Source organism: Pygocentrus nattereri, chromosome 6 (assembly GCF_015220715.1).
Source record: "Pygocentrus nattereri isolate fPygNat1 chromosome 6, fPygNat1.pri, whole genome shotgun sequence".
NCBI classification, from domain to species: Eukaryota; Metazoa; Chordata; class Actinopteri; order Characiformes; family Serrasalmidae; genus Pygocentrus; species Pygocentrus nattereri.
In genome coordinates this window covers 7,884,501-7,906,701 of record NC_051216.1, presented here as the reverse complement: position 1 = coordinate 7,906,701, position 22,201 = coordinate 7,884,501, and the positions used below count along the sequence as shown (strand labels likewise).

Genomic DNA, 22,201 nt, shown 5'->3' with positions numbered 1-22,201 from the left:
TTTGCATGATTTTATCCCTTAATCCAAACGTAAGGCATGTTTAGTGCATGAAATGTACTACCTTAGTTTTAAACTGGAGTTACAAGGCTAATGAAGCTAAGAGATGATGGAAGCTTATATCAATCAGCAAGTCTTTGAGATGGCTTCTACTTTGGGTTTTAGCTACATTAATGTACCTCTGTACATTTTTACACATAACAGTGTGTCATGCAGTGTCAGAAACCTAACTAAAATTATTATGAACTCCACACAGTTTAAAATGTGAGATCATTTATTCAATAAAGTGGCCAGTGAGTGGAAGTAGAAGGTAGGTGTTTCTAATAAAGTGGCCAGTGAGTGGAAGTAGAAAGAAGGTGTTTCTAATAAAGCGGCCAGTGAGTGGAAGTAGAAAGTAAGTGTTTCTGATAAAGTGGCCAGTGAGTGGAAGTAGAAAGTAAGTGTTTCTGATAAAGTGGCCAGTGAGTGGAAGCAGAAAGTAGGTGTTTCTAATAAAGTGGCCAGTGAGTGGAAGTAGAAAGTGTTTCTGATAAAGTGGCCAGTGAGTGGAAGCAGGAAGTAAGTGTTTCTGATAAAGTGGCCAGTGAGTGGAAGCAGAAAGTAAGTGTTTCTGATAAAGTGGCCAGTGAGTGGAAGCAGAAAGTAGGTGTTTCTAATAAAGTGGCCAGTGAGTGGAAGTAGAAAGTAAGTGTTTCTGATAAAGTGGCCAGTGAGTGGAAGCAGAAAGTAGGTGTTTCTAATAAAGCGGCCAGTGAGTGGAAGCAGAAAGTAAGTGTTTCTGATAAAGTGGCCAGTGAGTGGAAGCAGAAAGTAGGTGTTTCTAATAAAGCGGCCAGTGAGTGGAAGCAGAAAGTAAGTGTTTCTGATAAAGTGGCCAGTGAGTGGAAGCAGAAAGTAAGTGTTTCTGATAAAGTGGCCAGTGAGTGGAAGCAGAAAGTAAGTGTTTCTGATAAAGTGTCATTACTGGCTGAACTGCTCCTTTAAGGGCTGCAGGCGATACTGTTAGGAACAGTTTCCCTTTGAAACAAGCGGGGAGGATGTGGGATTGGCTGCCTCTTAATGACAAGCACATGCAACCGCAGGAATCCAATTGTAAGAATTAAACTGCTAATCTTCCACTGGTATTCCCAGAAAGGTCCGCAGGAAGGATAAAATCACGTTGGACCCAATCAGCCTCGTGCTGGAGCTACACTGAGGCTAAAGGAAGAGGCTCAGTGGATACAAGCGCATCTTCTCAGGGTGCTTTTTCCAAGGCCCCCACTTACAACTACGCTATTTAGTGTCACCGCTCTCAGTCATTCAGCTCCCTCTGTCCTTCATACCAAGCTGGGTCCATTAATCTATATCTTTGTATAATGAAAGACACAGCATCAAAGACCACAATGTCTCTGAAGGAAACTTCCCCAACAGCAGCTCTAACAATACAGTGTATATTTGTGTGAGTGGGTTTGTTTTCTTACATCTGCAGGACAAAATTGACTTTAAAGGTAAACCAAAGTGAAACAGTCCTACAGGACGTGTTATACAACGTGCTTCTTTCAAAAGCTGCATGTTTCATCACTTCAAGCGGAAAAAAGGCGAAAAAAATCCATTTGTTCCTGAGAAAAAGATTAAGGGTAGATTTACATACGTGTGTGTGTGTGTGTGTGTGTGCGCGCCCGTTTGTATACTTACACACACACACACACACACACACACACACACACACATATATATATATATATATGTATGTATATATACACACACATGCACACATACATAGTGGGTAAGGCTGTTGCCTCACAACAAGAAGGGCCTGTGTTTGATTCCTGGCTGGAATATATATTTATGTATGTATGTGTGTGTGTGTGTGTGTGTATGTGCGTGTGTGTGTGTGTGTGTGTGTGTGTGTGTGTGTGTGTGTGCGTGTAATATGTATGGATAACTGCATATTGCTGCTGTCGGAACAAAGTTAGATTTTAGTCAGATTGTAAAAATGCTTGTTGACCTTTACATTGTGTGTAAATCTCATGATGAATGAGACAAAATGACTATGAAAAAAAATCTGGTTCCACTGACTTACATTAAAAGTAAATAAGTAAGTTAGCATTCTGGAGATGCAAGGTTTTGGTCTGGCAACAGCAAAATATATATAATAAATGACTGCACATCCAGAAAAGGTATAAAAACCAACCTGTGTGTTTGTGTGTGTGTTTTCCACAGTGGGGATTTCTAGGGTTATTTTTTTCCTAATTACAAATGGAGAGCCAGAGAGAGGTGTGGGATTGTGTGCAGAGGAACAAGAAACGAGGCTCTCCCTCTCTCTCTCTCTCTCTCTCTCTCTCTCTCTCTCTCTCTCGTATTTCTCCACCTCGGCATAGAGTGGGTGGCAGATCTCGTCTCTCTTGTCCGTGCTCTCTCTCTCTCTCTCTCTCTCTCTCTCTCTCTCTCTCTCTCTCTCTCTTTCTATATGTGTATTCACAAGTGACTCACAGGCCGCATGAGTCAGTCAACCTGCAGGAGGAGTGGGAGGGAGAGAGAGTGAGTGAAAGAGAAAGAGAGGGAGTGATGGAGAGATACAGATCAGGAGACAAAAAAGACAGAAAGATAGACATGAGGAGAGTGAGAGGGAAAGAAAGATAGAAAAAGAGATAGAAGGAAGGGCAGAAGGAAACAAAACCCTGACACTAGGAATGAGAGAAATAAGGAGAGAGAAAAGAGAGAGTGATGATGAGAAAGCATGGGCAGCACTTTTTGAAAAGATGCAGTGGGGCTTCACGTGCCGGAGGAAAGTTATGCCAGTCTTCACCCCAACCGCATGATGACAACGAACCGATAGCTGACCATGAAAACTCGGGAGATAATTTAGTAAAAATCCCCCAAAATAAAGAGATACGGCTACAGGACGTCTTCCGTTTTCACTCAGGTCATATTTCACCAACAGCATCACGACCAAAGGGCACCACACAGGAGGCTGCGTCCAAAAATTCTAAGCCTTTGTTCTAACCCTTGTGTGGGGTTCAGGTCTGTGGGACCCATTTTCAGTGTTTACCAAAAGAACAAAATATGTGATTTATTATTATTACAACCCCAGATCATCTCGTTTTCAGCGTCTTCGCTCTGTTCATCCCCCACACATTTATATTACACATATGGTGTTGGGTGAACCTGCAGGGAGTAAAAGTATGGGTGCTGTGTCCTTCACTCTGTTCTCCTCCTACACGGCCTGCTGTTAGAGAGAGAGAGAGAGAGAGAGAGAGAGAGAGTGAGAGAGAGAGAGAGTGAGAGAGAGTGTGTGTGTGTGTGTGTGTGTGTGTGTGTGTGTGTGTGTGTGAGAGAGAGAGAGAGAGAGAGGGTGTACCACATGCACAGGCTGCTGACTGGCTACAGCTGCTAAAGGAGAAGCCTACGCTGGCCACTTGTGATATTTTAAACATCTGGTATTTTTACACAAATTGTTATTTGACTGTATTGATTTAAATGAACAATAACGTGGTGGGTCCACCGGACCACTGAGTGACAAACACATCAACACAACACCACACAAGGATTAAACCTCTTTCTGAGGCCCCCTTGTAGTCACACCACCAGCGGAAAGAAATCAAATTGGTCAGTTTTAATGAATACACACAAGCAAAACATCTTCCTTGTAACTGTGTGAGGAATGTGACTCTGTGTGTGAGGAATGTTGTGACCCTGGGGGATGAAAGAGGAGGGGTGAAAACAACCACACGTCCCCACGAAGACGACTGTGATGAGATAAAACACACACCACTTTTTGCACACCAAGCTGTCATGTACTGGCACAATAAACAAATGCATTAAACACTATAACGACACTTTCAGGAATTCTGAGCTCCTTGTTCACCTACAAGGGTGAAGATCCAGCTTGCTGAAGTTTTGTAAGTCATGCATATTTCCATCAAAATATTATATTTCATCAATTATATTGATGGAAACTGCACAGATCAGCTCAGGGACATTCAACACTGGTGGAAAAAGCATTTTATGGCTACTGTGAACAAAGGATAAATGACGGTATTCACACCGATGGTGGCGCTCAGCAACTCTGAGCAGGGTTCAGCTTCTCTGTGCACCCATTATTTTGCTATAACTGCATTAAATGAAATCCAGAACCAGAAACCCACAGAAGTGCAGACGTGGCTTGAAATTTACACAGAGAAAGGCTCTTTAAGAAACCTTTATGACGTAAATCATCGGTCACCTCAGTTTATGTTGCTAGCCTTCCTGAAACATCTCAGCATAAAGATAATTCTCAAATGGTAGAACGAGCATCACAGCGAACACTCTCTCTACCAGTCACAATGATCTAAACATATAGCGCCAATGTATACCCCCAAACAGGGCTCTGCTATTGTTACAGTGTGTAGCTCGTCACAACTGAATGACCCGTTTTGCTGCCATTGAGAACTCTTTTCAAAAAGGATTATACAGCAACATCTAAAGCACTAGAATCCCTTAGCCCTACAACCCGAAGCCCACAATTTGCGGCCAAAACAGTAGGTAAATTATAGCCTTCATAACTTCTGAGCAGTTTAAGCTACAGACATTATCCACATATCAGGACATTCAGCAGGCCCACCCCAACTAGCAAGCATGATGGCACCAAGCTGTGACCTCAGCATCAGTGAGCAATTTGGCTTGGAAAATCACCTAAAATCCTGATACTGTTGCTCTATTTTTTGGCCTTCATATTCCAACAAAGGGATAAACCAGTGACATGATTCACTCATCAGACTGCCTCACCATCCAGAGGGATTTCATCCACCTGTGACCATCCATCAGCCAGAAATCCAGCTCCAAAATCACCCACAACCCACTCGCGACTGTTATGTTACATCTCTGCTATGAACAAAGGGTTAAGAATAGCGCCATGATTCGCACATCAGAGCACTCAGAAGAACCTGCCATCACTAGCCAGAGTGAGGGAAACCAGCTCTAACATCCCACAAGCCAGAAATACAGCACAAACACACAACCAGATCCCTGTAAAACCTGCTATCAGCTCTCAGCTTTGGCCTTCATATAGCAACAAAAGGACTAATCATGCACTGAGTGTTCATTGAGTGTATATGGTTCTATAGTTGTAAAAAGGCAAAATCAAAAATATTTGAAAATGGCCAAGACAGCTCATGACCACCAGGGTTAAATTACCCAGCTTTACTGAGAAATCCTGCAAGTTGGAAAACTCCCGTTTTTAGGAAATATATCTGGAGCCATAAAGACTTGGTGATAAAAAGAGAAGGAAAAGAGAAGATATGCGCCAACTGCCGTGTTCGCAAAACGGAGCTTTAGGGAAAAGCCCTTCATTCAGCGCCCGAGACCTGAGCCGACGTCAACAAAACACACCTGGCTCCACGCACGGCCTGCAGATAAAACACGCGCCTTCAAGACTAAACAGGAGATAGCATCGCTCAGGAACGTTTAACACAAAGACGGAGAGATACAAAGCTTTCCGCTGACGGCCCAAAGCGCTCTCGCAGCGCTCCACGCTCACACAATCGAGAGACGGATCCCTTTGACACGTTGACAGCTTGCCAATATCACCAACACGCCACTGCTAACAAGAATCAGGAGGCAAGACTGGAGCTGGAATGTAGAGAAAACCTTGAAACCCCTCTTTTGAAACCTGCTTTGGGCTCAAAATTGCTTCAGCGTCATTGCAAATAATTAAAGTGTTAAGAATAAAAAAATGAGAGCCTTATCAAACTAATGAAAACCTTTCAATAAATAAAAAAAGACATTGTAAAAAGTCATGGAGGGAGAATAAAGGGGAATTAATGACAACGAGCAGAATGAAAAAGGCAGCCGCTCGTAAATCTCTGACATCTGCGCCACGAAGAACAATAACAGCAGCGTTAAAGTGAGCCGTCAGTGTTAATGGGTTTAAGAACAAGCTCCCGCCTGACAGTGTGTGTGAAAGAGCAACAAGTCAGACGTGCGGCGCAGAAATCCTGCTGAGTTTTTGTAAAATATCAAAATTTCCCTTTCTTTTTTCTGTGTTTCAGAACGCAACATTCATTCTCCAGTCCATTCAACCCATGTATGGATACGAAGCTGCAAAGACGTGTTTTTCACCATTACATGTCACAGTTGTCACAATTACAAGCACTTTTACATATGCCTGTTCACTCAGCCGTCTGTGGTTTAGCCCCGCCCACTCAGCCTACAGCGGTTTAGCCCCACCCATTCAGCCTACAGCAGCTCAGCCACACTGAATCAACCAACAGCAGACTAGCTCCACCCTTTCAGTTCACAGTAGTTTAGCCCCACCCATTCAGCCTACAGCAGTTTAGCCCCAGTAATTCAGCCTACAACAGTTCAGCCCCACCCATTCAGCCTACAACAGTTCAGCCCCACCCATTCAGCCTACAGCAGTACAGCCCCACCCATTCAGCCTACAGCAGTACAGCCCCACTCAATCAACCAACAGCAGATTAGCTCCACCCTTTCAACCAACAGCAGTTTAGCCCCACCATTCAGCATACACACGTTTAACACACTTCCATTCAACATACAGCAGTTTTGTAGTTTGGCTCCACCTATTCAGTCTATAGCAGTTTAGCCCCACCCATTCTGCCCACAGTATTTTAGCTCCACTCATTCAGTCTACAGCAGTTTAGCCCCACCCTTTTGCCTACAGCAGTTTAGCCCCACCCATTCAGCCTACAGCAGTTTAGCCCCACCCATTCAGCCTACAGCAGTACAGCCCCAGTCAATCAACCAACAGCAGTTTAGCCACACCCATTCTAGCCACACCAAAACAAGTTTAACACACTTCCGTTCAGCCTACAGCAGTTTAGCCCCACCCACTCCAGTTGAAGTGATGTGATGTGTTGTTCTGGCAGACAGTTTGTAGCAGAGTTATTGAAACGGAAGTTGTGGGAAACGATTAAACATTGTACTGTTCTTGGCTGTCGGGAAGCAAACAGATCAACAGATCAAGAAACCACAAATCTGGCTGAAGATCATTTTTCCCACAGCTCTGCACATTACAGGGCAGCCGATCAGAGCAGAGGTCATTTGCATATATCTTTCTTAAAGCCCTAACAATACAAACAGCCTATTTAATGCAAAGCGATTAAAAGAGGTGGGAAAAATGCTCATGGAAAAATGAGATCCGACTGTTTTAGTTACTTAAACCACACACACTTTATAAATGTGGCAAAAAATAAATATAAAATGACAGCCCCCTTAATATTTATTTTTTTTTGTCAGCCTATTTTGTTGCTGTTTGTTTGTTGTTTATATGCACTGATATATGTAGTGACTTGCTGTGACTTTTTTGCTGTTCTGCAGCTTTTCTTGGTCTTGATGGTGTTGTCACATTGCCTGTCATCTTTTAATTGCTTGGCAAAACTGCAAGTAATGCAGCCGTGCCAATAAAGCACAGTGAATGTAAGCGAACCGAGCTGAATATGAATATGAAACGCCTTTTCACCAAATAACAGAGGTATAATTACCTCTGATATTCAAGCTGCACTCACTTGATTGTAGATCAGCCTAATAATCAGCACAGTCGGCTCGGCTGAACGTCACCACTGTAATGAGAGCTCGTTCATTGCTGCTTATCATCAGATAAGGTTTCATCCAGAGGCATGTTTTTAACACCAGGCTGTGATCAAACTTCAGAAGTACAGCACCTCATGGGTCATTTGCATTAGGCAGGCTGAAGCTTTATTAATACACAAGCAGTTTGTGTGCGCATCATTGAAAGGGAGGAAACCCACAAAGGCTGGATGCCACTTTATTAGGTACTAGTAAAAGGTTGGACCCCCTTTCGCCTTCAGAACTGCCTTAATTCTTCGTGACAGACTTTCAACAAGGTGTTGGAAAAGTTCCTCAGAGATTCTGGTTGGTTATTTGAGTTCCTGCTGCCTTTCTATCATCTGGAACCAGTCTGCCCATTCTCCTCTGACCTCTCACATCAACAAGGCATTTTCGTCCACACAACTGACCGCTCACTGGATATTCCCTCTTTTTTGGACCGTTCTCTGTAAACCCTAGAGATGGTTGTGCGTGTGAAAATCCCAGTAGATGAGCAGTTTCTGAAATACTCAGACCAGCCCGTCTGGCACCAACAACCACGCCACGTTCAAAGCCCCTTATATCCCCTTTCTTCCCCGTTCTGATGCTCGGTCTGCACTTCAGCAAGTCGTCTTGACCACCTCTACATGCCAAAATGCAGTGAGTTGCAGCCGTGTGATTGGCTGATTAGCTATTTGTGTTAACAAGCAATTGAGCAGGTGTACCCAATAAAGTTTGCACTGAATAATTGGTGAACATGCAAATGTAGGGTTCATTCGATTCTGACACAAGGGAGACGGTCACTCGATCAGAATACTGTACTGATAAATGGACCAAGATGCTCTAAAATCACTTGGAATAAAATCTTTACATTAACTTGCATTGAAAGGTCGGAGTGTTTCGCCTTCTTCTGTCAAGTTATGGTTCTGGTGAAACAGAACATTTCCAACGATTTCCATCTGCAGTCACATGATTACAAGTCACTGCATGTTTTTTTTCAAAACCCACATGTTTATTTACATGTGAAATGAATGCTTATTAATTATTAATATTTATTAATGAATGCATGAAGTTTTCTGTAAGGGCTGCTTTGTTCATGTTTTGCCTCAAGGCGTGACTCTTGTCTTCCAGTCTGAACATCCTGAAGGTTTTGCGATGCAATGCGATGTAATGCAATATTACATTACATGTTACACTGACCACTAACTCTGACTAATGAGGTGATCAGCTAGTCTAATCTGTTTGGGTATCCTTTCACCCCCATGTGTTGTAAAATACATGATTTGAACAAACACAACCTCACATATTCACTGAATTCCCTAATGAATAACAACACCCCTTAACCCTGCATTAAAATGGCTTTAATGCACAGTCACTGCTTTTATAACAAGCCTGTCATAATCACGTCAGCTCACAGTTAACACTGAGATAGGACGAGGAGCTAGAATGAAGCACAGGGTTCAAAATAAAAGTGACAAAAAAGGTTCGCTGGGGCGTTTCCTAGTAGAACCCAAGTGGTTCCCAACATGAACTTCAGTGGAATGGTTCTTTAAAGACCCGTCCTTGAGTTGTGTAAGTGTGAGGAACCTTAAAGTTTAAGGAGCTTCCACATAATGTAAACTCTTTGATCTGCGATTTGAGTGTGAAGAATCATTTAAATGACAGAAGTGTCTAGATCAGTTTAAGGTTCTTCCTCAGAACTTTACACTGGGTGAAGCTTCTTCATACTTTAAAACTGTTCTTCACGCTCACGCATCTCATTAGCAACAATGGTTCTCTGAAAGGTCCACCGAAAGGTTCCAAAAGTGGTTCTTCTTTAAAGTTCTACTTTTATTTTGAGAGTGTGGGTCTCTGTGGTTCCTCACTGACACTGTTTGTGCTTGTTTTCTCTCCTCTCACGACTCGTTGTGATCGATTATCATATTGCTGTGAGAGCGAGTCGTGTGTGGAGTGTAAAGACTTCAGTGCGGTGTTGTTTCCACGGGTGGCGTGTGGTGATCCTGCTCTGCCGTTTCCATGGAAACTGAGGGAACCTCTGCCACGCGCTCCGGTTCACGATCATTAACGCTGATTTTTCAGCGTAAGGCGGAACGGCAGCACGGCAACACCACAGGCACGCAGAACAGATGGACCGTCCCTCCGTCCACTGCACTCCACTATGCCGGTCACTTCGCTCTCAGTGTATTTGTATGAGAAAGGTCAGTGTTTGTTTTTTCACTGTTTATGGTATTTTAGCGAACAGTCAGATCCTGAAATGTTCTCTCTCTCTTTCTCTACTCTTTCTCTCTCCTCTTTCACTCTCTTTCTCGCTCTCCTTGTTCTCTCTCTCTCCCCTCTTTCTCTCCCTCTCACTCATCCTCTCCCACTTTCTCCTCCAGTTCTTGTTTCTCTCTCTCTCTCTCTCTCTCTCTCTCTCTCTCTCTCTCTCTCTCTCTCTCTCTCTCTCTTCCACTTTCTCCTCCAGTTCTTGTTTCTCTCTCTCTCTCTCTCTCTCTCTCTCTCTCTCTCTCTCTCTCTTCCACTTTCTCCTCCAGTTCTTGTTTCTCTCTCTCTCTCTCTCTCTTCCAGTTCTTGTTTCTCTCTCTCTCTCTCTCTCTCTCTCTCTCTCTCTCTCTCTCTCTCTCTCTTCCACTTTCTCCTCCAGTTCATGTTTCTCTCTCTCTCTCTCTCTCTCTCTCTCTCTCTTCCACTTTCTCCTCCAGTTCTTGTTTCTCTCTCTCTCTCTCTCTCTCTCTTCCACTTTCTGCTCCAGTTCTTGTTTCTCTCTCTCTCTCTCTCTCTCTCTCTCTCTCTTCCACTTTCTGCTCCAGTTCTTGTTTCTCTCTCTCTCTCTTTCTCTCTCTTTTCCACTTTCTCCTCCAGTTCTTGTTTCTCTCTCTCTTTTTTTCCTCTCTCTCTCTCCCGTAGGAGCTGCTCTCCTCTTTGCTCCCAAATGTACTTAATGCTATTACTTGATCAAACAGTAATAGTCATTAATATTCATCAGCAGTGAAAAAAAGCAAAGACCCGCCCCCCCACTGTGCCCCCCCCCACCCCCCGTTTCCCTGATGAGAGTACTGTTATCTTGCCGAAGGCTACAGAGTGTCTGACATATTCGGAGTGCAGCAGGTACAAATGAGCATGCCGCTCCCTCCTGGGCCACGGCCGGTATTAAAGGCAGAGTGGAGTCAGCCTCAGGGTCAGCAGGAGAGCCCCTCCATATTCATCACCGTCGGCAACCGCTGAGCTGTTTGCCTCAACAAACACTCGCAATTATGATCGTTTGCAGGCGACACGGTGAGACAGTCTGACTGTAATCACAGATTAGAGAGGAGAGATCAGGGCCAGGGACGGAAATCCCACGTGACCGTCCACCCTGCTACGCTAAATTTACAAATACAGCCGAACGCCAGTAGAGAATGTGTAGAACATCAACACGTCATTTCACCAGGGGTGCACAAACTTTCGCATATGACTGTACATACCAACACTGTAAATGTGCCATAAAGGGTTCCTTGAGTGGAGCTGTAGAACCACCACTTCTGAGTCCCCAAAGAACCATGATTGACCAAGAGTGAGTGTGAAGAACCTTCTAAAGGTTTAAAGAACCTTCACATAATCTACACTAAAGAGTTCTTCTTCTTCTAGAACCATTATATCATGAGGAGGTCCTTCGACCTTTAAAAAGCTTCACTTTGCATGAAGGTTCTACACAAAGGAAGGGTTCTCCCTAAAACCTTTACATTGTTCAGAGGTTCTTCAACGTTTTAGAAGAACAATCAAATGATATAAAGGTTCCATACAAATTTAAGGGTTCTTGTTAAAACTTACATTATATGGAGGCTCTTCAAACTCTAAGAAGAACACAACAAGAACACAACAAGAACAAGACACAGACAACCTGAGCAACCTGAACCTAAATACTAAATGCAGCTTTCAACCCCTTAAATGGACAGTGACCACCAGTGGGTCCAGAGCTCTACTACACACGTCTATAACCTGAGAACAGCTCGGCCAGTTTGCACTGAAGTCCCTGTAATTACTGAATAATAAGCCATAGTATGTTACAAACCTGAGATTTTGAGGGGTTAAATGATCATTTCATTCATTGACGGAAAATAAGTTTTCCAACCCCCCGTGTGAAAAAGTAATTGCCCCCTTAATTTAAACACTTTTTAGCAGCAACAACCCCAAAACTTCCAAACACTTCCTATAACTGGAGATCAGTGTTTGACGGCGCCGTGGAATCGAGACCTGCTGCTCTTTGCAGAACTGTTTTAATTTGGCCACAGTGGAGGGCTGTCGAGCTTGAACTGCCTGTTTAAGGTTCTGCCACAGCTTCTCAGTCAAAGTCAAAGTCAAGTCAAAGTTTATTTCTGTAGAGCTTTTTAAAGCAGGTGTTGTCACAAAGCAGCTTTACCGAAAAACCCAGGCCGAGCCCCCACGAGCGTCGCCAATGGTGACAGTGGCAAGGAAAAACTCCCTAATAGCAGGAGGAAGAAACCTTGAGAGGAACCAAGACCGAAAAGGGGAACCCATCCTCTTCTGGTCGACGCCAGACAGCAAACAGGGTTAGTACAAACTATTAAAATACAGAAACTGGGAAAAACAGGTGGGGCAGTGGTTACTTAGATTAGTCTGAGTTTATGAGGCAGCAGCATCAGGAGGGTCAGTTCATGAGGGTGAGGTTTGCACAGCATGAAGCTGTGATGGTGCTCAAACTGGTCCAGAAGGCTGCCATCTCGACCTTAACTTTGTTTCTTTTGAGTCACTCAGAGGCGGCGCTGAGCCATGGGTTTTACATTTCAACTGTGCTTTTCATCTTTCATTAAATGTGTTATGAAAACAGGCCACTCTTATACTGTATTTGTGGCTATTGTGCTTTTATGATTGAAAAATAGTCAAAAATTCCTTGTTGAAATGAACGGCGTACAAATGCACTCATACCCCCTTCTATTATCCTCAATTATGCCTTACACAAAGAGGCAAAAATGGACTATGTGTAGGATGAGTGGAAATTTTGATTGTGAAATCTGAAAATTGAACATTTAATATCCTTCAACTAGGCCAAAATAAGCAAACAAGTACCGGCACAGACTTGGATTGATTGGAAACTGTGTCTATAATCACGGCAGAGCTCCTGTAATGTGGCCCTGCATTTACTTTGTTATTTTTACATCTGTGCAAAGAACAAGAGGACTAAATATGGTGCAGGAGCGTGCCTGGACTGGAGAAAATGAAGCTTAATTAAGACATTAGCTGTCTCCCTGTCCCTAGCATTTCCATCCAAGTTTAGAAACTGAAGGGGGGCACTGCTTCCACACTCAACTTTGAGATTCCTCTCACGGGGCTGGGCTGAAAAAGACGGAAGCTCCAAATCTCCCCCTTGATCAATAATGCATCTCTTCTCTGGCTCCGCGCTGAACAACGCCGCCTCAATATTTAATGGGACACACACCCGTTTATGAAAGCTGATTACGTAAATGCTTCGTCAATGGGAAGGTAAAGCATTACCTGCTGCAATAAAACGGTGGGTAAAAAAAAAAAACAACAAAAAAACTGCTTGTGAACTTTAATCGTGTTTTTCGGGGCGCATCCAGACGGTGTATTCGATTTAGTGTTTAAATGCAGCCATGCAGACGGCAAGGAAGTAATCAGACACTGGTTGTGACTAATCCCAAAAACACCCTGGGGAGAAGCATTTCTGGGCAAAAACAAGCCTGAAGTGAATCTTCTGTTTATTTTTGTTTACAGTTAGGGCTTCGTGGGCTGGAGATGATCGATCTCAGACCTCCACATTTAAGCAACAAATAAAATAAGACCGTATAGGACGCGCATAATGGGCCAAAAGAGAGATGCTATCTCAACAACAGTGAGACCGCATCCCTCAGAATTATCTTCTGAGCCAGGCTTTAAAAAACAGCTCGGTGAAAAATCACATGCGGAAAATTTCCCATTGCTTTAAAAGAGCAGCTAAAACAGGCTGGATATGTGCAGGTTGCACCTCTGTGCATAGCACAGCTGTGGATAACGGACAAACTATGACAAAGTTCAGGCGGCTTCTGCTGTATTCGGCAATGCTAATGTACTTTTGACACTTTTTATACAGTATATCGCTGCTGTTGGAAGAAAACCTCATATCTCCATTTTTGACATTTTTCAGTTTTTGACAGAATTTGAAAAAACCTGTTACTCTTTACATTGTGTGTACATGTCATGATGAACGGACTAAAAGAAACGGCCTAAAATGGCTTGGAAAGACGTCTGGTTCCATTGACTTACATTAAAGGTAAAGTAGGTTTTTCCCTTCTCCTGTAAAGTTACCATTTTGGAGACACGAGGTTTCTTCTGACAACAGCGATATATTCAGTCATACAGTGTCCCAAACTAGCAAGTCTATTAGAGATGAATGATCACCTCCACATGGTTTGAGGCAAGTGTGATGATTCAGGTGTGCACTTTACACCATGCTAAGTGTGGTAGCTTCCATTGCTTGTTAGCTACATTGGCCTCGTAGCTCCAGTGAAAAACTAAAGAAGGAACGTTAGACACCAAACATGTCGACTACATTTGAAAACAATAAATTTGGCTGTCCAGTAAACTAGTCAATCACAATGAATCATGGCCACCCAAACATTGCTGCTAACGAGGGAAAGATGTTGAGAGGTTAGAGCCAAAATGACACACGCTAACATTTCCATTTATTCCCTATTTTTGGATTTCTACCCATGTCGTTCCTACAGTTTAGTCAAGTTATCCAAGTTCACTCACTAGCTACACTCAGAGTAAAGGTAGTAGACTGTCACTGGGACAGGACCCCTCTTGTCACTAGGTACCTAAAGGTCTCAGTACCTTTAGTCAGGGAACATAACTGAACCATAATCCACTGAAATGATGTTCTAAGATGTACTGACTCCACACACCCCGCCTCGCCTCCAGGCTTCTTATTTTATTGTTTTGTTTTAAACACTTTTCACCTGGAAAACCTTATTTAGTTGGACATTAAAACCACAGTTATAGCTTAGAGGAAACATTTACACTGTTTGTACCGTCATGAACGAAAAATGTACCTGCACGGAACCTTCAATCCTGCTTGCCATGAATTACGTGGCAGAACTACAGATACTATAGCGGCCATTCACACATACAGTGGTAACACTGATTAACGGTGGCCACAAACGGACAAACAGTGAAATCAGTCACTTAGCGCAATAAAAGTATAACTCATTAAAGAGCACGACATGATTGTTTACCCTCAGCATCATTCTGACAGCATTGGTTTCAAGCCTGGTAGACCTACTGAGAAATGTGTTCGCAGATCTGCTTGATTTCATTCATGAATTAACGAATGTGCATGGATTCAAGCTTTTATTCATGTTTCCGTTTCATTTTCAACGATTTCCACAGCTTACATCAGTGCATCACATGCATCCAACGGACAAAGGAAGCTCTTCACCTATTCTCTAAAGACCTCACCGCTTCAGTGATGCATCTGCGATGCTCTACTGCACCGCTCATGTAGCCTTTGTGAAAGCGCTGATCTGTTAACATGAGTGTCAAAATGAAAAACACTTGGGTTCACATCACTCACGCCATGCAGAGGTGGCATGTGTGAAACAGGCCTTAGTCTCACGGCACCAGACATGATCATGTAATGAACAAACACATCTGCGAACAACTTGTTAACCCCTTTAACGGCCCAAAGCTTCTCAGACACTTCTAGAACCTACGAATAGCTGAAGTTTGCTAGAAGTCACTGTAGTTACTGAATAATAAGCCTTAATATGTAATAAGCCTGGGATTATAACCCCTTTAAAAGCCATGGGCCCAAAGTTTCATTACACACATCTATAACTTAGGAATAGCTCCATTAGTTTGCACTGAAGTCCCTGTAGTTACTGAATAATAAGCCTTACTATGTAATAAGCCTGGGATTCTAAAGAGTTAAACTTCTCGTGATGGATTGCACCAAAGTCTACTGCAAACAAGTAGCACACCCTCTAACAACCACCCCCAAACCCATCTAGTCCTATTCAAACCCCTCTAGTCCTATTCAAACCCATCTAGTCTTATTCAAACCCCTCTAGTCCTATTCAAACCCATCTAGTCTTATTCAAACCCATCTAGTCCTATTCAAACCCATCTAGTCTTATTCAAACCCATCTAGTCTTATTCAAACCCATCTAGTCCTATTCAAACCCATCTAGTCTTATTCAAACCCATCTAGTCTTATTCAAACCCATCTAGTCCTATTCAAACCCATCTAGTCCTATTCAAACCCATCTAGTCTTATTCAAACCCATCTAGTCCTATTCAAACCCATCTAGTCTTATTCAAACCCCTCTAGTCCTATTCAAACCCATCTAGTCTTATTCAAACCCCTCTAGTCCTATTCAAACCCATCTAGTCTTATTCAAACCCATCTAGTCCTATTCAAACCCATCTAGTCTTATTCAAACCCATCTAGTCTTATTCAAACCCATCTAGTCCTATTCAAACCCCTCTAGTCCTATTCAAACCCATCTAGTCTTATTCAAACCCCTCTAGTCCTATTCAAACCCATCTAGTCTTATTCAAACCCATCTAGTCTTATTCAAACCCATCTAGTCCTATTCAAACCCATCTAGTCCTATTCAAACCCATCTAGTCTTATTCAAACCCATCTAGTCCTATTCAAACCCATCTAGTCTTATTCAAACCCATCTAGTCTTATTCAAACCCATCTAGTCCTATTCAAACCCATCTAGTCCTATTCAAACCCCTCTAGTCCTATTCAAACCCATCTAGTCCTATTCTGTTGTTTTTTTTTTCTTTACTGTAGGGAGTACAGTCAATTACAAGCTGGCTGGGAAAACGCTATTATTATCAAACTGGACTGTTTTTCTGGACTGGACGCTTATTTTCCTGCTTGTAATGTGTTCTCTGCACACTCATCTACCTGCTCAACTGGAGTTTTTTGGGGGGTGACTTTTTAGCCACGCTACCTTCCATTACTTTCTGGCCTAACAACAGTCTTATTCACTGGACAATGCTGACTAGTGCACCATCGCCAACTTCTTTGAGCTTCACCTTCACAAATCGTTGGACTGGTTTAGAAACTTCACACTCAGTTTGTTCTCACCATAACACGTCTACATTCCCAACCAAACTTAGCCAGACACTTCTCACAGTTGTCTCCAGATGTTCCCATTACAAGACCACGTCTGGCTCCACCAGACTAGGTTTAGGTCGTCCTCCAGGACGCGTGAAGCGCAACCACACCTTTTCAAACTGCAGACGCTGGACAGCTGAACATGCTAACTGCTAAGTCTGCTACATCAGCTACACCAGCTGCGCTGGCTAGCATCACCTTGAGCGATGGGCGGAGAGGAAGGACCAGAGAGAGCAAGGACAATCATGCTGGACTCGCGATTACGGATGGCTGTGGCATCACCGGGGACTGGATTCCAGTGCTGCCCGGGAGCCGTGAGTGATTCTCCTGGCATGGTTGTGTCTTCCTGGGTGTTCCTCAGTGGAGAAAGCTAATCGGGGTTGGCACACAGGCTCAGAGCAGTCTCCCTCGCTCCCTCTCCCCGCTTCTTCTCCTCCAGGGACACGCTAGATTGCCTCGTCTCTCCAGAGGTGTTATTTTAAGTCCGGCTCCTCCTCTCTGATATGCCAAGTCATTACCATTTCATTGAGTAAGCTCTTCCTCCGAGAGGCTTTTCCAGCGCTAGCGTGGGTATAATCGCATCAGTGGGGGGCTTAGAGCCGCCACATCGCTTCGAAGCGCAGCTGCAGACGACACGGGAACCACGTGGAGTGTCACGCACATCCAAACGCCTCAGAAAAGACCCTGACACATTACTTTGCATGCGTGTATGAGTCAACAGCTTCAGGAATCCACTGCAAACTCACACCTGAACAAACATGCATGCCTCTCTCAGTGTGGAGCTACGGCTTTAATTATTGCTATGTTAGGGCATTGCTATGTGAGGAGAGCTCAAAGAGCTCCGGAGGACATAATGAGGCTGGTTTGGCACTTAGAGAGACGAGTATCTATGGGGAGCAATGTGTCCGACTAGTACAGCTGTGGCGCAGCACTGAAGCCGTTTAACTCAGGATAAAAGAGTCAACATTAAGTGTGACTTCAAACACTGTGACTGCACTTGCTAACTGAATGCAGCGGTACAGCGATGGGGGGAATACAACTGCAATGTTATCTACAGTCATACCTTTAAGTTATAATCTGTTAATAGCAGCATAAATTTGAATAAAATAAACAAGTGGCAACAAATAGACTCTCTTATATAATCCCAGAGTTTCAGGCTTGTCCAAGGCAATCAAAGTACAGTCTAAAGCAACACTGTATTACAGTGACACAGCATTAAAGCAATAACACTGCGATTTTGAGGTTTAAAGAAAAGTTGCATCAGTTATATAATCCAGTAGAAACTGGCATCAACCAAACAAGTGGCTATGACAAAATTCTCTTACATAAAACTATATACACAGACCGTATTTAAGGCTTGCTAAGGGCAATCAACGCACTGCCTTGTGTTATGTTATTGCAAATATAGCACTAACATCGCGATATTGACGAGTTCTCTTATTTAGAGCCAATGAGGCCAGCATTTCTGCCTCTAATAGTGCAGTCAATGTAATATAGTGTCACAGCAATGCAGCATTGTAGCAATATTGTACCGCACTACTGACGTCTGCACAGAAAGTTTGTTGCTAATGTCATAAACTTAAGTGGGCATGAACCAAACAAACCATGAAGACCACCCTTGCAATGCGAAACTCATACACAGTCACTATTGAAAGAGGAACTTCACCGATTTTCCAGAATTTCTGCATAAGTACTTGGTCAGCGCTTCAACTCATCTTTTAGAACAGCTTGGCTTAAAATGCTTAAGTCTAGAGAAACTTACTGGGTCAGAACTGTTCACAGTGGTGGTGATAGGAACCAGACGTCCACCTCTAAAGCCTCCCTCTCAGAAAGCTCCTACATGAAATGGTTATGAATTCACCGCTGGATGACATAGTTTCACAGTATTGTTATAAAATATTTGGTCTAAAATTGATTTTAGAAAATAAAAAAAACAAACAACTGATTAAAATAAAGTAAAAGTGTTGACAGAGAATTCCAAGGAGGGTGCTGTAAGGCAAAACAGTCCCTAAATAATATAAAACAACTCAAAAAGCCAGTGAAGGGTCACTGGTGATACTGGATACTAATTAAACTGGCCATATTTGCATTGCAGACATCAGGACGTCTGGTTCCTATCACCACCACCACTGTAAAGAAATGAAGGCAGTAAGTTTGTCTACAAACGAACCATTTCACATCAAACCAATCTGAATGACTTTGTTCCTATCTCAACCAGAAACTTCAAGAGAAAAATCAGTGGAATTCCCCTTTTGAGGCTTGTAAAAGGAAATCACAGCACTTTCTTAGTGTGTTACTGCAATAACTCTGCAATACTTACAGAATTCTCTAATGTAAGCTCACAGCCGGCATTTCAGCTCGTCAAAGGTAAAGTCCTCAAGTGCCTTCAAGGCAGTACAGTATTACAGTAATGCAATATTATAATAATATTGGAGTTTCCAGCTATAAAATCTGCTAGTAATGTTATGAACTTCTGTTCAGTGTAAATCAAACAGCGATAAGACGCAGCCACTATTTAAGGCTCGTTAAGGGCAACCACAGTACCTTTGTCGCATTACATCACTGTATTATTGCAATAACACTGCAATATTGACAGAATTCTCTAATACAAACTCAATATATGCCTATTTCACCTCGTCAAAGGCAAAGTTCTCAAGCGCATTCAAAGCAATACAGTACTATGGCAACGCCTCTGAACAAAACCTCTGAAATGGTAACTTTACAGGAGAAGGAAAAAACATACTTTACTTTCAATGTAAATCAATGGAACCAGGTTTTTTTCCAAGTGCAATTTGGCCATTTCTGTTGCTCTAATCATCATGAAATTCACAGCCAATATAAAGAGTAACATGTATATTCAAACTACGTCAAAAACTGAAAAGCGACAAAAATGGAGGCGCAAGGCTTTGTTCTGACAGCAGCGATCTTCAAGGCTTGCGCTGCCTTGCATTACATTATAGCGTTATAGTAATAATAAGAATCTAACCCGACGAGTGCATAAACCCAACCGTACGCACTTCAAACATGTTAACACGCTTCTGTAACCTGTGAATAACTCAGGCAGAATGTATTATAGTCCAGGAATAATAAGCCTTCGCCACTTTCCACTTGATCTGTTTTGCTGTGCGGGGTTTTTAAGAGCAAGTGATCGAGAGCAATCAAGGTCTGCATGATAGCGGTAAACGCCACTACACTGACGTTTACATCTATATAATCTACTAGTAACGTCACAAATTTAAACAGACGTACAAACAAACAGGGACCACAGATTCCTCTTATATAATCCTAATACACAGCCAGTATTTAAGGTCTGTCAAATGGCACATGGGCAGCTGAAGTCTCGCTTTGCATTATTACAATATAGCAATAACACTGCAACACATACAGTCTGCTATATAATCTATAAGGAACAAAACAAACAGCATCAACGCAATTCCTCATAAATAAACATGACTACCGATTCTAAAGGCTGATATAGAGAAAGTTCTCAAATGCAGTCGGAGTGAAAGCCAGAGCGAAGCGAGCGAGAGCGAAGGAGGGACGCAGCCGTGCCAGCCGTGCCCAGCTGCGCCAGCGGCGTTCTCATACCCATGAGCGAGCGCCACGGTGATATTTACAGCGTTCCCTTCGATCTGAACATCCCTTGATTCCCCAAGAAGAACAAATGTCAGGCGTTCCAGAGCTGAGCAGCACTCACCTAACAGCATGACTAGACGAGCGCAGGCTGCAGAGTGAGAGACGGAGGGAGAGAGAGAGAGAGAGAGAGAGAGAGAGAGCGAGAGAGAGCGCAGGATGCTGAAACGGAGGAGAAATCCCAGCCCAGCGGAGCGAAAACACAGAGCGCACCACAGAGTCCCTTAATACACACTGACGAGACGGAGCGGGTGAGCGAGAGAGGGAGAGAGAGAAAGCAGGGGGGTGGTGTCTCTCTCAAAACAAAACAGCGGAGTATCAGAGAAAGAGAGAGAGAGGGGAAGGAAATAAAGGGAGAGAGAGAATGTGTGTGAGAAAGAGAAAAAGAAATTAAATAAAGGAAGAGAGGGGAAGAAATGGAGAAAGAAGCAGAAGGAGAGAGCTACAGGGGAGGTAGGAGGTAGAGAAAAAAAGAGATGAAAATAGACAGAAAAAATAAATAAATGGAGAGGGATGACAATTTAGAGAGAAAGAGAGAAGAGAGAAGGTGGAAGAGAGGGAGCTAGACGGAGAGAGAGGATGAAACAGCAGAGTGGCAGAGAGATAGAGAGAGAAGAAGAAATAAAGAGGGAGAGAGAGAGTGGGAAACAGCGAGAGAGAGAAAGAGGATAAGAGAGAGAAAGACAAAGCAAGAGAGAGAGTGGGAAAGAGAGAGAGAGGGAGATACAGAGAAAGAGAGAGAGAAAGAGAGTGGGGAGAGAAAGAGAGAGATAGAGAGTGGGGGAGAAAGAGTGGAGAGAGAGAGAGAGAAAGTGGGAAAGAGAGTGGGATGAGGGATAGAGAGAGAGACAGAGAGATAGAGAGAGTGGGGGGGAGAGAGTAGGGGAGAGAGAGAGAGAGAGAGAGAGAGAGAGAGAGAGAGAGAGAGTGTAGGGGAGAGAGAGAGAGAAAGAGTAGGGGAGACAGAGATAGAGAGAGAATAGGGGAGAGAGAGAGAGATAGAGAAAGAGTAGGGGAGAGAGAGATAGAGAGAGAGCGGGGGAGAGAGAGATAGAGCGAGAGTAGGGGAGAGAGAGATAGAGCGAGAGTGGGGGAGAGAGAGAGACAGAGAGAGCGTAGGGGAGAGAGAGATAGAGCGAGAGTAGGGGAGAGAGAGAGAGAGAGAGAGTAGGGGAGAGAGAGATAGAGCGAGAGTGGGGGAGAGAGAGAGACAGAGAGAGAGTGGGGAGAGAGAGATAGAGAGAGAGTAGGGGAGAGAGAGATAGAGAGAGAGTAGGGGAGAGAGAGATAGAGAGAGAGTGGGGGAGAGAGAGATAGAGAGAGAGTGGGGGAGAGAGAGATAGAGAGAGTAGGGGAGAGAGAGAGAGAGAGAGAGTGGGGGAGAGAGAGAGATAGAGAGAGAGTAGGGGAGAGAGATAGAGAGAGTAGGGGAGAGAGAGACAGAGAGAGCATAGGGGAGAGAGAGACAGAGAGAGAGTGGGGGAGAGAGAGATAGAGAGAGAGTGGGGGAGAGAGAGAGATAGAGATAGAGTAGGGGAGAGAGAGACAGAGAGAGCGTAGGGGAGAGAGAGACAGAGAGAGAGTAGGGGAGAGAGAGATAGAGAGAGAGTGGGGGAGAGAGAGAGATAGAGAGAGAGTAGGGGAGAGAGAGATAGAGAGAGAGTAGGGGAGAGAGAGATAGAGAGAGAGTAGGGGAGAGAGAGAGAGAGAGAGAGAGTGGGGGAGAGAGAGAGATAGAGAGAGAGTGGGGGAGAGAGAGAGATAGAGAGAGAGTAGGGGAGAGAGAGATAGAGAGAGAGTGGGGGAGAGAGAGAGATAGAGAGAGAGTAGGGGAGAGAGAGATAGAGAGAGAGTGGGGGAGAGAGAGACAGAGAGAGCGTAGGGGAGAGAGAGACAGAGAGAGAGTAGGGGAGA

The 22,201-nt window shown here is 43.7% G+C and overlaps 1 protein-coding gene across 4 annotated transcripts in view; it reads right to left on the bottom strand.

Annotated features, from left to right (window-relative positions):
• Positions 1-22,201, bottom strand: part of znf385b (zinc finger protein 385B) — a 297,663-nt gene that overhangs the window by 112,979 nt on the left and 162,483 nt on the right. The window contains exon 1 of one of the 4 annotated variants that reach the window (XM_017710603.2): positions 20,352-20,540. The exons of 2 other annotated variants lie outside the window; for them this stretch is intronic. In XM_017710603.2, coding sequence (XP_017566092.2) covers positions 20,352-20,361 — 10 coding nt within the window. In that variant the 5' untranslated portion in view covers positions 20,362-20,540. One more of the 4 variants, XM_037539342.1, reaches the window with a different exon arrangement.